This window comes from Lissotriton helveticus, chromosome 5_1, assembly GCF_964261635.1.
Source record: "Lissotriton helveticus chromosome 5_1, aLisHel1.1, whole genome shotgun sequence".
Taxonomy (NCBI): Eukaryota; Metazoa; Chordata; class Amphibia; order Caudata; family Salamandridae; genus Lissotriton; species Lissotriton helveticus.
Window position 1 is genome coordinate 2122458772 of NC_136065.1, and position 16424 is coordinate 2122475195.

The window sequence follows — 16424 nt, forward strand, 5'->3', positions numbered from 1 at the left end:
CTATAGCTGAGGCCTTTATCAAATTGTTTAACAAGGAAGTTAACCATGTCAACAATAGGGGCTTCCAATGAATCCAGGTTCCTTTCCAGGTACCAACATACCCAGATTATCCATATGTTGTTATGTCTGTAGTGAGTGCCTGGGGCCCAGACTCTCTGAGGAGAGTTGCAGCCGTTGCCGAAAGTCCTGAGATTTAATTGGATCTCCTGACACTCTCCAGGTAAGAAGGATTAAACTCCTCTTCTGAATTAGGGGGTGAACTCCTCTGTCTACATCTGCAAGAAGGTTCTCTAGGGTAGGAATTAAGATGGGGGGGTTGCAAGCTAGTTGTAGAGTGGTGGAGAACCATGCTTGGGATGGCCAAAAGGAAGTTATTAGGACCAGGAAGCACTGATCCTGTCTCACTATCTGAAGAACTCTCTGAATCATGGCAAAGGTAGGGAATGCGTACACCTTGGCTCCTTTCCAAGATTGTAGTAAGGCATTGACTGCTAGAGCACCCGGGTCGGGCATCCAGCTGAAGTTGTTCTCCAGTTGAAAGGTCGCAAATAAGTTTATCTCTAGAGGGCCCAGATCTTGTTTAGGGTACTGAACATGGAAACATTCAGTTTCCAATTGCTGTGATCTAACAGGAATCTTGAGTTCCAGTCTGCAGAGTATTCCGCTTAGAGAGCGATCTTATGTTCCAGACAGAAGAGCGATCTTATGTTACAGACAGAACATCCAAAGTTTCTTTGCTAGATTCGAGAGGTCTGCAGATTTGGTGTGCTCATGAGGGCGTAAAGCCCAGCTGTTAGTTCTAAATCATTTATGTGGTGAGAGGATTCCTCTTGTGACCAGCTACCACCAGTGTTCTGATTGAGAAGGCAAGTTCTCCAGCCATGAAGGCTCACATCTGATTGTAAAACAAACTCTGGTTTTGAACCAGAGATTGCTTTGCCGTTCCAAGCGTCTAAGTTCTCGAGCCACCAGGCTAGTTCCGATTTGGCTTCTTCATCCAGACAGATCCGATCTCCGTACCAGAGGCCAGTTCTTAGGGCTCTCGCCTTTACCCTCTGGAGGTCCCGAGAGTTGAGGGGACTGGGAAAGAGGGCTTGGGTGGAGGAGGAGAGGAGACCCAGAATCCTGGCTAGCTCTCTCAGAGATAAATCTTGCTGTTTCAGGACGTGTCTTATTTCCTTCCTGATTTTGGTAATCTTTTTTGAAGGTAGTAAAAGGAGACATTTCAATGTGTCTACTGTGAAACCTAGGAACTCCAGAGATCTGGAAGGGGACAGAATTGATTTATCTTTGTTTGTGATGAATCCTAAACTTTCTAGGAGATCCATCACAGTCTTCAGGACCTTGGCTAGTTGTGAAGGCTCTTGAGACATTATAAGAATGTCTTCTAAGTAAATGATTAAACAAATGCTCCTTATTCTTAGAGATGAGGCAACAGCTCTCATGACCTTGGTGAAGCACCAAGGGGCAGAGGAGAGTCCAAAGGGGAGAGTCTGAAATTGGTAAAGAGGGATTTTTCCTAGACAAATTGAAGAAAGGGTTGGTTGGGGTTCGGCCAAAGGAATGGTAAAGTAAGGATGTTATAGGTCTTGTTTGACTAGCCAGTCTCCCTCTAGAGGTAAATCCCTCAAGAGATGGACGCCCTCCATCTCGGAGTGTCTGTAAACCAAATATTTGTTTAGTTCGCTTAAGTTTATGACAGGTCTCCAACCTTTGTCTTTCTTTTTTACAAGAAAGAGTGTGCTTATAAATCCTTAAGTTTCTAATGGGACCTCTACTATGTCTCCTTTCTGAAGCATAGAGGAGATCTGCTGCTCTATTATTTTTTATTGTTCTGGAGAGAAAGGCAAGTCTCTTTGGAAAGAAGTTTGTAAAGGTATTTGAGTATATTGAGCCCGTTCAAAGGCTTAGAAGAATGGTGTTGATAAATCCAACAATATGCCATCATTGAACGTATCCTAAAGTATACAGAAAAGAAGCTGTAAGACTTTCTTGTCTGTAAGCCAAAAATCAGCCTTCTTGTACTGTTTCTTAACTGGTCAGAGTTAACCGTATTAACCAGGCTGCTTTGATGAAGTGATAAGGGGCTCATCCAGGGAGAGGCTATCTGGTAGAGAGAGCTCTATTATACAGGAACGCCAGAGGAGGGGGGGGAGGGGTCGCAAAGCATGGAGCTTCAAAGGGGAATAGTACAGGTAGGGAATGCCAGGTCCATCTACCACCAGACCCTCTGACCTGATGGTCGCTCAGAGCACGTGATGGGCGATCCCACGTGTCACTCCTGTGTCCGGCCTCTGTACCCGCATGCAGGTGGTGTCTGACGCCTTTCGAGGGACAGTAGAATCCCCGGTGGATGGCTGCTGACGGCTGCTTACTTATATACCTGTGTGATATCCTGCAAGACACAGTCCCTGTGTGCAATTATATTCAAGCTTGTTTGAAAAATGCACTCAATTCAATTCAAAACTTTATTCGGAAACATGTAAATCATGTCCATAAAAGTACATACATACAATACATGTTAAAAGAAAATGCACTTGACGATCGCAATCAGCTAAAAATACAGTATGATACATATAACGGATCAAATGACACACTTAAAAAGTTTCCAATAGATAAAATGTTGTAAAAAATTTGATATTTATTTTTAAAAGATCATGCTTTTCCTATAGCTAATGGCCCTAAGTAAATAACTAGCCGTGTAAAAACAGATGTCAGGGTGATGCAAGTTAAAAAGTAATTTCATTGCCGCTTTAACAGTTCTTGCTCCAAATTTAATAAATAAAGGTTTTAAAAAGAATTTACGACATTCGCTATACAGGTTACATATAAGTAGAAAGTGCTCTGTGCTTTGTTCTGAAATATTGTCGCACCGACATGGACCTGTAGGGCGCATCTTAATCTCAGGGAATGCAACCAATAGGTGGACCGTACCCATCCTCATCCTGGTGAGAACAAACCGGTGTTGCCCTTTGGTTACCTGGAGGAGGTAAGGATGTAGGCCCACAAATTCGTTCAAATGGTTATAACGTATACAGGTGGAAAGTTTAAGATCATCCGTAGCTCGTCTTTCTGCACAATGATTTAAGAAAATTGATTTCAGACTCTCTTTAGAGAGATCCGAGGCAGAACAGTGATCTAATGTAACGTTAAACCCAAACACACTAGAGAAGGATTCAATTGTGTATTTAATCCATGGGATTTTGAGAAAATAGTCTAGACGTAAACAATCCTCAATGATGGCCCTATTAAATGAGGTTTCGTCTTTCATCCAGACCGAACGCCACAACATCAGAGGTCTCAATAGTAATAGATCGTTTATATGATGTAGTCCTAGTTCTTTATGGACCAAACTATTAGCAGTGGAGGTCGGGAGACACAGTAATTTTTTCAGAAAAATGCACTCTTCATGGCAATTCTTTTTTTAATTGTGTTTCATATTACTTGTCCAGTATTATGGCTATATAGAGCGTGAGGGGAACCCAGGGACACACCTGCAGTGAGCTGAAGGAATCTGCCAGTCTCAAGCCACCAACTCAAACCCCCCCTTGTCACCTACTCCCCCAAGGAACTACCTGAAAAGGGCGCAGAAGCCATCTAGCGCCAAGAAGAACACCTGTGCTGAGAAGGACTACTGGGGATCAACCAGGTACCAGCGCACTACGAAACACGCGCTTCCCTGCCCAGCCTGCGCCCCAGTTTGGCCCTGCCTTGCCTAGCTGCCTGGACTGAACTGCCTGCTAAGCTCTAACACGCTCACTAGCTGACCTGTCCTGTGCCCCCTAAGAAGTGCTGAGCCTCTGAGACCTGCTGCAGGCCTGGGCGCTGCGAGCGCTGCTGTGACTGGCCCCAAAGCGCTGTAGGTGCCTGAGCGCTAACCGTGCCTTCTAGCGCTGGTCCCCGTGAAGGTTGACTCACAAAGCGCTGGAACACCAAAGCGCTGCTGTGCTCACCGCCGCCACCACGGTCCCTGCTGTGTGCCCCGGAGCGCTGCCTGCTGCATCGGAGCGCTGCCTGCCGTCCTCGGCGCTGTGGTATAGCGCCGCTGCCGCCCCTGGTAGTGCGGACCCCCCCGGGTCTGTGGACGCCGCCTCGGCCTGGCGCTTGCTTGAGGAGCCCCCCACTTGTGGACATCGTTGCGGCGGCCCCCGGTGCGAGGAGAGGGCCACCGGAGTACGAGGAGTACGAGGTTGGCCAGGCTAGGCCCCAAAGCATTCCTTCCCCTCACGTGACGGGGCGCCTGGCTGCGTCATCGGCTGCGCCCTCACCTTTGCTGCCGGCTACTGGAGAGGGGCTGGCACGCCCTAGCAGGCCGCGCTGTCATTGGCGGCCGCGGGCGCGCCTCCCCTTAGCCACCTCTGTTTGGTCCCCGGGGCCCAGGAAGGAGAGAGAGGCCCAGGACCCGACCTGCTGCTGGCGAAGAGGGCTCACAGGAGAGTGTGGGGCCCCCCATCACCCCCCAAGCACCAGCCTGCTGACACCACCGCAAGGGCTCCCCGAGGAGCCGAAGAAACAAAGGTAATCCCCTGGGGAGGAGGGCGGAAGGCGCGAAGGAAGAGCGGGCCCATAGGAGCGGTGAGGGAGCCCTGTGACCTCCCCTCCCCCGGGGAAAGTTGTAGTTGGGACCTGTTGGCCCTGTTTAACTCTGAGAAGGCCCCCCGAGCTAAAGGGAAGGGGGGGGGAGTGACTGCAGGCCTGCTAGGCCCTTGAACTGGCCCAGAACTTTGCGGAGGCCCCAGTCACTGTGGTACACTGGAGTTAACCCCTGATTGGGGGAATGGTTCATGCTGAGGATACTATCCTGTTTCATTAACTTGGTTAGGCCTGCTGATGTTAGGCCCACTAATGAAATACCAGTTGCATATGCTTGCATAATGACATGTTAACAGTTCTTCCTGAATGAATTATTCACCTAGGCTTCTATGGTGACATGTTGCCTGTTCTTCCTGCACCAGTGTTTTGTACCTCTGCCTACTCACATGCTGAAGGAATGCCTACAGTTATCTCTTGACACGCTCACTTTGCTCCGTTAATGAAATGTTGAATGAGTCATGCTGCATTGATTAATTGCTTTCCCTGATTTATCTGCCAACCCTGAATTTAACTTAGATAAAAGAGTATTGATTTTAACAAATCAGCTGGTGTGGTGTCCGTTATTGTGTGCGCTTTCTGGCTCAGTGGATGTGTGTGCTGTATGGTCCCTTTACACCTAAGCTTTCGGGTGCCTACCTGCTCGCGCCAAGCTACCCCCCTGTGGAATTGGTGACCCCAGTTCTTACACAGACACTCGAGTGGCCCCTTCTGTGATAGCAGAGTCTTTAGCGGCTCCTTCTGTAATAGCAGATGCTTTTGGGGCACCTTCTGTAAAAGCAGACGCTTGAGCGGCCCCTTCTGTAATAGCAGATGCTTGAGCAGCCCCTCCTGTAATACCTATAGCGCTGGCGCACATAAAGGGCCAGCATGATCTTCAGGGGATGTTCCCTTATTTGCATGGGGGCGTGCCCCATGCAAATGAGGGAATCCCTTTGCCTCTGCGCCCACACTGTATTATAGACGCGGACACAGAGGCATAAAAGCTGTCAGGAGACGCACTGACAGGGCACCATCTAGAAGGTGGCACACTGTCAGTGCACCCCCTGATTGCAGCCCTCAGTCGCTGACTGCACACACCTGCAAGGGGATCTCTAATCACCAATGAAAGTGCAGGGGGGGGCAGACTGAACTGTGAAAACACAGGGCGGCTTCAAAGCAGCCGCTCCCTGGGGCAGCGCCAGCTCACGGCTGCCCTGAGGGCAGCACATTCATCATAATATGGAGCTTTTTCCTTCCTTATGCTGGTCGCTCCTTATAAAAGTTGCACCCAGCACAATGAAGGAAAATGCAGCACATGTATAATGAGGCCCGAGGGGCAGCATTAGAGAAGTGCTCTGGGGGTGCAATGGGCTTTTGCTCCCGAGGCACTTTGGTGTTACAGAAAGGGCCGGAGACGCTTGTGCGTCCCCTTCTGCACTACTGAAACGTTGGTGCACATATAGCGAGTGGGTAATTGGAGTCAATATGGGAGTCATCTGAACCCCCGCCATAGGTGGCCCAGTGGGGCAGGATGGGGAGGCCTCTCAACCCCCCCCTTGTGATTGACTGACACTCACCTGTCTCCGAGTCACAGCTCCCATGCTGGTTGCAGGCACAGGGCATACAGACGGTGAAGGGACCCCCGGATGGGGTCTCCCTGGTGAACCCGGGGGCGCAGGACTGGCAGAACTGCCCCATGTATCCCTCAGGACACCTGCACTGCTCCACCCATGGGGCAGGTACGGAGAGGCCGGGGCGGGCTGAGGTTAGGCTGACCTGGCGAAGGAACACTGTGCCTGGGGGGAAAAACAGACATGGGGTTCAAACATAAAAAAGCAAAGTACAGTCACATATAATGAACACACAAATGCACACAGCGTGCACACACGCACACAAAGGACACCTCAACCTCTCCCAACACTCTATACACAAGAGCACCATGCACACACACGAAGAACACCTCACCCAAGCCCCACATTATATGCACAAGGATACCATGCACCCAGACACACACACACCCCTCAACCCAGCCCCACATCCTATACACAACAGTAACATGTACACCCCCACCACACACACACACACTGGTCCGTCCTCACATAGATAGTGTTTGTCAGGTTTGTCAGGTTTTTTCATGGTTTACCCACGCCATGAGGACCAAACTGGTACCCACAGTGTGGGATATACTTGCCCCCCACACACGCATGCACACACACACACACACATGAAGCACATCTCAACCGAGCCCCACATCCTATACACAAGAGTAACATGCACAAATGCACACACACACACACGAAGCACACCTCAACCCAGCCCCATATCCTATACAGAAGAGTAACATGCACACACACACACACGCACACACATGCACGCACACATGAACACCTCAACCCAGCCCCACATTCTATACACAAGAGTAACATGCACACACACATGCATGCACACACACACACATACGGAGCTCACCTCAACCCAGCCCCACATTCTGTACACAAGAGTGCCATGCACACACACACACACACACACACACACCCACACATACGGAGCACACCTCAACCCAGCTACACATTCTATACACAAGAGTACCATGCACACACACACACACACTGTTAGACCTGGCACCATTGGCGTGGGTCTCCCTTCCATTTTTGTTGCTGTTGCCTTATGTGTTTTGCTGGTGTTAGCTGCTCAGAACACTGTGCCACTGCCAATCAGTGCCACAGTGCAAGTGCTCCCTGTATAAAATGTATACATTGATTGGATTCCATGATTGGCTATTTGGTTTACTGTCAGACCCCAGTAAAGTGCACCAGGAGTGCCTCATGGCTTGTAAATCCAAATGCTGCTGGTGGGCCTGCAGCACTGGTTGTGCCACCCACAGAAGCGGCCTAGTAAGATGTGTTTAAGGTCTGCCATTGCAGAACCTGCGTGCAGTCTGGTACTGTCATGCTGACTGGGCAAGTGCACCTACTTGCCAGTCCCTAAACCTTCCCTTAACTTCATATTAGTCACCCCTATGTTAGGCCCAAGGGCAGGCTGCATTGTGAGTATAAGGTAGGACAAGCCCTGATGTGTGTGGCATGTCCTATTAGTGAATTACAGCCATTTTCGTTTTTCACTATTGCAAGGCTACCTGTTCACATAGGCCAGAATGGACTGTTAGAATTGTTACAAGCTACATTCCTAACAGACTCAGGGAACATGGTAGAAATTCGAGTTTAGTATTCCTGAACTCAGGATAATAAAATACTTCTTTTATTAAAGGTTGTTTTAATATTCTGTGTTTGCAAATACCACTTTTAGAAAGTAGGTATTTGCTTGTCTAACCTTTTCAGCCCGCCTCGGCCAGGATGTGTATCAGCTGTCTGGTTTCTGTGAGTGACAGGGCTGGGGGATTCCAGGAGACAGGCTGGGCAGCCAGGTGGTGAATAGAAAGATTACAACCAGATGGGTGGGAGGAGTAGACTCTGAATAGGGCTGTGCTCTGCCACCTCAATGCTGGCTCCACCTCCTGTGGAGCGTCTGATGTCTCTGCCCTGCACACTGAAAAGACAAGCCAGAGTCCTGTAAACAAAGTGCTCAGAAACTGGACTGAACTAGGCAAGGGCCCCCTGGCCTGAAAGAACAAAAGAAATGTGGTATAAATATTGGAACCCTGCTCCTAAGAAATTAGATCCTGCTCGAACCAAGAAGAAAATCTGCCCGACGAGAAGGAACTGGGAAACCTGCAAGGAGGAGTACTGTCCCTGACCTGGGGGATTGGCCTGCAGTGGTTGCCTTGCTGCGAGAGGAGAGGAAAAGACTAAAGAGACTTTTTATCGTGCTAAAGATCTCCAAGGGCTTGTGGGTGAGCTTGCCCCCTGAACGGAGTCCCAGGACTAGTGGACTCCTACTGCCTCAAACCGAGTCGCTGGAATTTGTCGATCTCCCCCTGCCGCTGGAGCCGCCAGCAAAGTGTGCCTCGCAAAACCGGACAGCTGTGAAGCCGTATCTGTGGCCGCCCCGCACCGTGTTAGCCCGCTCTGCTTACGAGCCGTAACTTGCACCATCCCGAAGGGCAGCCGCACCCGCATCACCCTCCCCCTTGAGCCGCACTGCTTGCCGCATCCCCAGCCGCTGGAGTCCCCAATCTGAGCGCACCGCAAGGAAATTCGGCCCGTATGTACGAAGCGTACCGGCCCCTTGCACCACGCTATAGAGAGCCCACCAGCAGCCCGCACTGGAACGTGCGACCAGTGCGCCCGAAGCGTACCGGCTGCCTGACATCACGCTGCTGGGGAATTGAAAGGCATCCCCGCTCAGAGGCACAACACGGACAAACGCCTCACCCAGTGAGCGCCTAAAAGACCCGGACCGTCCGCATCGCTCCCCGAAGTCCCGTTCCAATGCCTCGCCCTGAGACGCCTGCAACGTGCCGGACTCACATCGGAAAGCCGCCAACACCGTCCCTGGGTTGCCTTCACTCCTGCCAGCACTTCGCCCGCGTCGGACACATTTCAAGGTACTGTACGATTCGCACCGTGACTGTATGTGCACCGGACCGGAGAGTCCGCAACGTTTAAGTTAACTCTTTGTTGGTACGATCTTCCCCAAAAGAGCCGCACAGTCAGCGCGAAGTGCATGGAACATAAAGACATGCATTTTTAAAGCAAGAACTGCATTCCTAATAGTATTGTGGTCATTTTTACTACCATTATTGGATCTTGTGCTAAGCCTTATAATTATATAATATAATTATTGTTGATACAAACCTAGTGTGGTATCCTTTTTGTGGAATTTTCCCTGAGTTACTGTATGTGTTCAAAAATGCTTAACCTGTAAACGCTTCTGAGGTAAGCCTTGTCTGCTTGCGTCACACTACCTAGAGGGTGAGCAGGGGTTATTTTAGAGGGTGATCCCCTTATCCTGTCTAGAGGAGAGGGTCCCTGCTTGTCTAAAGTCCTTACCTGTGCCAACCAGAGACCCCCAAATATAACAGACACATACACACACACACATACGGAGCACACCTCAAACCAGCCCCACATTCTATACATTAGAGTACCTTGCACATACACAGAGCACTCAACAAATTTTTGCAAACTCTGATCTAGAGCAATGCAAACCATACAGCACACAAAATGCCCACAAACACTCAAAACATATCTAGCACACAACATTCACAGCATATATTAATTGTGCATAACTAAACACAAATGTGCTGGAGCAGAAAATACACACTTTCAAGATGTGCACTGCACTGACACCACGAACACAGTATGTGCAGCACACACCTGCATGCACAGTGTTGACAGACGTCGTAGCATGCACTGAAAAAGCTGTGTCCCCTGCACGGGCTCGGTTTTTCATCAACAAACAGTGATTAGTTGAGCATTTTCACAGATCATATATCTTTTACTTTATACGCAACACATCTCGGACATATTTGGCAACGGTGCAATATAATCTTGAATCACATTGATGCTGCGCTCTTGATGCATAAAGAGCCAATGGCAGACAGGTACTTCAGTGTCACACAAATCAACTGTTTTACCTAAACAGCTCAGATAACATTCTGGGGAAGTCCGTATGCTTCATATGGGCCTATAAGGGTGCAAGGTTGGCATACAAAAAGGTGAACAGCCATTACAACGCAGGGATTACAACAAAAGTTGTTACAACGACTTTCGCTAAAGGCCGCTGTTGGATATGGAATAGTTTAATTTTCTATCCAACACCTTCCCTACTGTCAACGTGGGCTGGAGTTGGAATAGAAAATCAAACTATTCCACTATCCAGCGCCCTCCAGCGAAAGTCATTGTAACGACTTTCGTTGTAATCCCCGCTTTGTAATGGCATGTGGGGTAAAAGCCCGCGTTGTAATGTCATACAACCTAGAAAAAACTTCGACCAGGCTTGTTAAAGGGGATTGGCCCTGCTAGATTTCAATTGGTACTGTGCAGCTTTCCAATTTAAAAACATCTGGATGCTGCTTGTGAAGGCTGATGAATTTCCTTGGGGAAGCTCCTAGGCAAAATGGTAAGGCAATGGGGTGGAGATGGGTTCCTATATATGTTTGATGCCTCCAGATTCTCCAAGAAAGTTTGACAAAAAATACTGAGGTCTGCCCTATGCCTGTAGTGTAAGGTAAGGAGTAGGTGGGCCCTAGGTTGTTATTCTGACTTGGCTCCAGTCTGGGACTCCCCTGGGACCCCGTTATGTTTAAAAGATAGCCTAAGTCTACCTCTCAGAAGGGCAGGTATCTCAATATGGATAGACTTGATGACGTCGGAGGGTGTGTGTCCATGGGATGCTTTAAAAGCCAAGATTTGAAATGATTTCTCTAGGTTTAAGTTCACCCAACTCTCTTCCTGGTCTATGGCCGTTAAAAAAGGAAATCCGGGGTGATTGGGAATTGTAGTTATCTCTCCTAGATAGAAGCCCAAAGACTAAGGAAGTCTCTAAATGGTACCGGAAGCTTTTGGAGGCAGACGAGAACGATCTAGCACCTCCCCACTCAGTCTGGAGTGGGTCCTCCTTTCAGTATGTCATTAGAACGGTATGGGACCACTTCTTGAGGCATCTCTACAGTCTTGTCAAACCAGCTAACCTAAAGAGGAATCATTTTTTTACTATCAATTACCTATATTGGACTCCAGCTAAAATTGCAAAGTTTGTTTTGAGCCCTTCCCCCCAAGTGTGCAAGATGCGGCTGTATAGGAGCAAAGGATCTTCATATTCTTTTTTTTTTTAATTTGCAAGGCTGAGGGATTATTGGGGTGGAAGTGAACTTGCTTTTCAAGGTATTTTTGGCAACAAGATCATTCTGAATATCGGGCCCGATTCCCAGAATGAACTTAAGACTCAATCCTAAACTTACTACTATTTTGATATTCACAGAATACACTTACTACTTTTGGCATTCACAGAATGAACTTACTACTTTTGGTATTCACAGAAGTTAGGATTTTGTCTTAAGTTTGTCTTAAGACAAACTTAAGACAGACTTAAGACAGACTTAAGACAAACCTAAGACAGACTTAAGACAGACTTAAGACAGACTTAAGACAGACTTAAGACAAAATCTTAACTTAAGTCTGTCTTAAGTCTGTCTTAAGTTTGTCTTAAGACAAACTTAAGACAAAATCCTAACTTCTGTGAATACCAAAAGTAGTAAATTCATTATGTGAATACCAAAAGTACTGAGTTCATTCTGTGAATACCAAAATAGTAGTAAGTTTAGGATTGAGTCTTAAGTTTATTCTGTGAATCGGACCCATAGTTCTTGTCCTCTTCGGAGGGGATGATAAAGCCAGTAAGCTGCTGAGGTGGCCACATAGTGGGTTTCTTTTTTATCTGATTTTGAGCACCAGAAGAGAAATTTGTATGAAATGGAGGGATCCTCTGCCTCCGAATGTGGAAGATTGGGTGAGGTCAGCAATCAAAGTTGCACCTTTTGATCATGGAGGAGAAAAGGTGATCACCCCCGATATTTGGTCGGACTTTATGACATGGAGTAAATCTTTGAGTATCGACTATCCAGGCCATTGATTACATCAAGGCACCGTAAAAGGTTTTGGTCTGGTAGGTACCCAGACCAGGGCAAATGCAGTGGCCGCAGGGTGGATAATTTGAGGAAGTGGCTCTACGAAGTATTGCAGACGCTTTCTGGTGATATGAGGACAATTAACAAAAAATGATAATAATTCAAACATTTTACCTAAACAGCTTAGAGAAAAATTTGAAGATTAAAAGTATCTACCATTTGGCAGGAAAATAACTTTTTATTTTTTAAACTTCCTTTTGCAGGCTCAAATTGCCAATGATAACCTTGAAAATGAGTTCCCTCTGTCTCTAACCATGCTGGAGTGAACCTTGACTGCTTGCCTGTGCCACCCCTGTAGGGTCAAGTGCTCAAAGCGAGTTAGCGAAGTATAGTGGCTAACAACAGTCCTCGCCATTGACATTACTCAGTAGCCACTCGGACTCAGGCCTTGAAGAAATGACCGCACGTTGCAACAGAGGAGGACGTCCCTTCTCCTACCTCACAGCGAAATCCTGGAAGGATCCCCCTGTGCACCTCCAACCTCCACCTCTCTCCAGGAATTCAGGAAGACACACAAGACCTCGCTGTCCACCTGGCTTGCAGGACCAAAGGCTGGAATCCCTTAGCTGGTCAGAGGACCACCCTACTGCCAGCACTGACCATACCCAGGTGGAGGGGGCATGTCGGGTGCAGGGACGAGGGGTAGTCCCTGTGGCATAAGAAAAGCCCTTGCGGTGCAGGGTGGCCCCTATGCTCCCGGGGGCGCCATCTGGCCCCTGTGCATTGGAGGAGGGCACCCGGCCAGAGAGCTTCTGACTGGATCTGGAGCATGGGGGCCCTCCCTCCATGTACTTTTCAGGGGGGGACCCCTCAAGTTTCGTTATGCCACTTGGTAGTCCAGGGACGCCGGGTACAAATCCGTGTCAGAATCCCCACCCCTTCTAAATCCATGCAAGACTGAGTGTTCTCCAAGTGATATTTATTTAATCTGGAGTGAAACCAGACAAGAACTAGAAAATAATATTCTAAAATTAAATTCGAAGAACGCAAGAAACAAATCCACACATTCCATTGACAAACACTTGATATCCTTTTTGGACGTACAGATAGAAATGGAGGATACGAAGACTGAAACTAGTGGTTTTTTTTTTTAAAAGCACCTATCGCAATAACTGTGTCCTTATCAAAGTTTTCATTCGCCATCTTTAATCAAGAATGTACCTATATCTCAGTTCATGCGTATCAAGAGGATCACTTCAGACGAAATCAAATGCCAATCAACCATAGAAGAACACAATAAATTGTATGAAGCCAGAGGATAACCAAAAGATCTCTTAGATGATACTGCAACTGAAATCATGTCCACGGAACTAGATAAACTGTTTGAAAAAACTACCAAGAAGAAATCAGAGACACCAGTTTTAATAACAGAGGGGCATTTACCAACAAGTAGCGATAATTACCGCAAAATAGGCTAAGCGACAATTTTTTTATCGCTGCCTATCGCTGGATATGTTAGCGGAGAAAACATGCTATTAGCAACGTTTTTCTCCATCGTGCTAAAATATCCAGCGATAGCGGCGAAATGCGTGAATATTGCTGAGAATACAGCGATATTCACGCATTAGCGACGAAATGCTCTTAGCCATGTTATCCACCTCCCATTGGATAACATGGCTAAGAATTGGTCTGAGCAGGCGTTAGTTTTTGGCGATGGCGGGAATATTTCCATCGCTACGCCTGCCTTGCTAATAGGCGATAGCGACGTTAGCAACTGCTTTCAGTCGCTTACAGGTTGGGTACGCCCACTTTGCATGTCATTAGCGATAAATATCGCTGACATGCAAAGCGTGCCCCAAACCGCTCGCTGTCGCCTAAAAGCTGTAGTTAACATCAGTTAGCGACAGCTTGCTAATAAGCAATAGAATTATCGCCGCTTAGCGGCCAAAAACGGCCGCTAAACCGGCGATAATTGCCTATCGCCACCCTTGATAATATGCCCCAAAGTTTTCTACTAGTTCATCCATCATCAAAAAGATCCTCAAAAAAAGATGGGATTTATTACGATGGGAGCCAGAGTTTCGAGAAATTTTTGCGAATCCACCAATATGTGCATACAGCAGAACGAAAAACCTAAAACCAAGCACAAAAAAAGACTTCCACACAAAATTGGGCTGGTATGAAAAAATGCTCTAATTGTACTCATTCTAATAATGTCCTAATGGGCAAAACAATAACTCATCCATCAACTAGACAAATAATCCAACTAAAACACTGAGCAAATTGCAACACAAGCAACGTGATTTACTCCATCAAATGTCCATGTATATCAACAAGGCTGAGAGATAAATTTTAAATTCTCATTACAGAACACGTGAGCCTGATTCGGAATAAGAATCTTAATACAAATCTAGCAACTCGCTAGGACATAACCATGATTTGGCACAACTTTGGTTCCAAGTTCTTTATGTCCTTGAAATTATTCTTGGGTTAAATAACTCAAGAATATTAGCACAAAAGGAAACATATTGGATTAAACGATTCAATACTCTCACACTCAAGGGCCTGAATAACAAAATAGAATTCAGTTGTTTTCTATGACCATTTTCACACACAATAATAATATCACATACATAATGTTCACCAGCATTCTTATATCCAAGGGCCTGATTGACAAAATAGAATTTAGTTGCTTTTCGTGACCATTTTCACACACAATAATGATATTATGGACATAATGTTCACCATAACTCACACAAACATTATTTTTCTATGAAAGTGACATGGTTTAGTTATGATGGCATAATTGAGGTTGTGAATATTGATATATCACATGGGCTATTTTGTGAATATAAAAGTTAGGTTCACGTATTTATTTTCTATTGCTTTTCACACATGTTCTCTTACACTTTGTTTTTTTTGCTATCAATTTCTTTATATCTACACATTTAGAAAAGGGGGTGGAGGCCGCTGCCCCAAAGTTTGTGCCGCCCGGGGCGGACCCCCCCACTTCCCTGTGCTACGCCACTGGGGTCCTTACGAGGCTTGCACGGGACCAGCTCATGTCCGACTCCTCCCCCCTCTCCATGGGGCCTCCTGCGCCCCTAACAGGTCCTGGTTCTCCTCTGCCTTGCCTGTTCTCTCAGTTCTGCTGCCATCAGTCCAGGTTGACCTCTGCCCTCTGTGGTGGTCTTACCATGTGTGCCCCCTCAAACTTGGTCCCCCCGGCGGCGGTTCCTCTCCCTCACGTGTGTGCTGTGTAAAGGGGTCCCTTCAACATGCAACCCCACGGGCCCTGTCTGCATGCAAGCGCAGGGGCCCCTCCTGCGTGCCAATCTGGGGGCCCAATCTGCATGCAACCCCGGGGGCCCTGTCTGCATCCAACCCCGGGCGCCCCTGATGCATCCAACACTGAGTGTCCCTTCTGCATGCAAACCCACTTACCGTGCGGTCTGCCTCCAACTCCAATCAGCAGAGCAGTCAGGTTGGAGAGCAGGCGATGAAAGTCCAAGGAAGGCCACGAGACGTCTGCCTCATCTTCCTCCTCTGAGAGTCTGAAACACAAAACACACCGGATACAAGCACTTTGAGCCCTCAAGGAAGGAAGCACAGAGGAGGGAGTATCAGTGACTGGGCCCCATGGACATGCTAGGATCAGTGACGGGGCCCCATGGACAGGCTACCAATGACCAACCTGCACCAGGGAAATTAAGGTGCTCAGACTACAGGGGACCCCCCTGTCCAGGTGAAGGAAAGGCTTCCTGCTCATCCTACAGGAGATTAGCCTGTCCTAGAGACATGAAGGCTCTGTGCCCATCCTACAGGAGATTAGCCTGTCCTAGAGACATGAAGGCTCTGTGCCCATCCTACAGGAGGGTAGTCAGTTGTAGTGATGCATACGTTCTCTGCTTATCCTACAAGAAAATAGATCGTCTTTGGAAAATAAAGGCTATGTGTTCATTCTACAGGAGACAAACGTGTCATCCTATAGGGGACTAGCGTGTCCTATTGAAGGAAATGCTCGACTAGATATGAACAATCTCTTCGTATAAAATGGAATACCTAGACGAATGTTATTGATTAAAATGTAGAAACAACTGTTTCATGTCATCATCCTTATAGATATTAAAAATATGACTGAAGCGTGAGTCCGCCATTTTATGTGTAAGTCATTTAATTAAGTGCACATTTTTGTGGTCATAGTAAACTTTCCTTTGAAGAACATTTTTCAAAAACCACAGAGAGCTCAAGTGCTTCGAGGGTCCCTGCTGCAAGCAGGCTGGCGTCACTTTCTTAAGTAATGTTCTGCTGACGTTTCAACAGA

At 47.4% G+C, this 16424-nt stretch overlaps 1 protein-coding gene across 1 annotated transcript in view; it reads right to left on the reverse strand.

The window, feature by feature from the left end:
* LAMC3 (laminin subunit gamma 3) overlaps positions 1-16424 on the reverse strand; it is a 702649-nt gene that overhangs the window by 165182 nt on the left and 521043 nt on the right. Inside the window, exons 11-12 of the mRNA XM_078646208.1 lie at positions 15545-15654; positions 6150-6368 (exon numbers count right to left, since the gene is read on the reverse strand). Of these exons, the coding sequence (XP_078502334.1) occupies positions 6150-6368; positions 15545-15654 (329 nt within the window). The remainder of the gene's footprint in view (positions 1-6149; positions 6369-15544; positions 15655-16424) is intronic.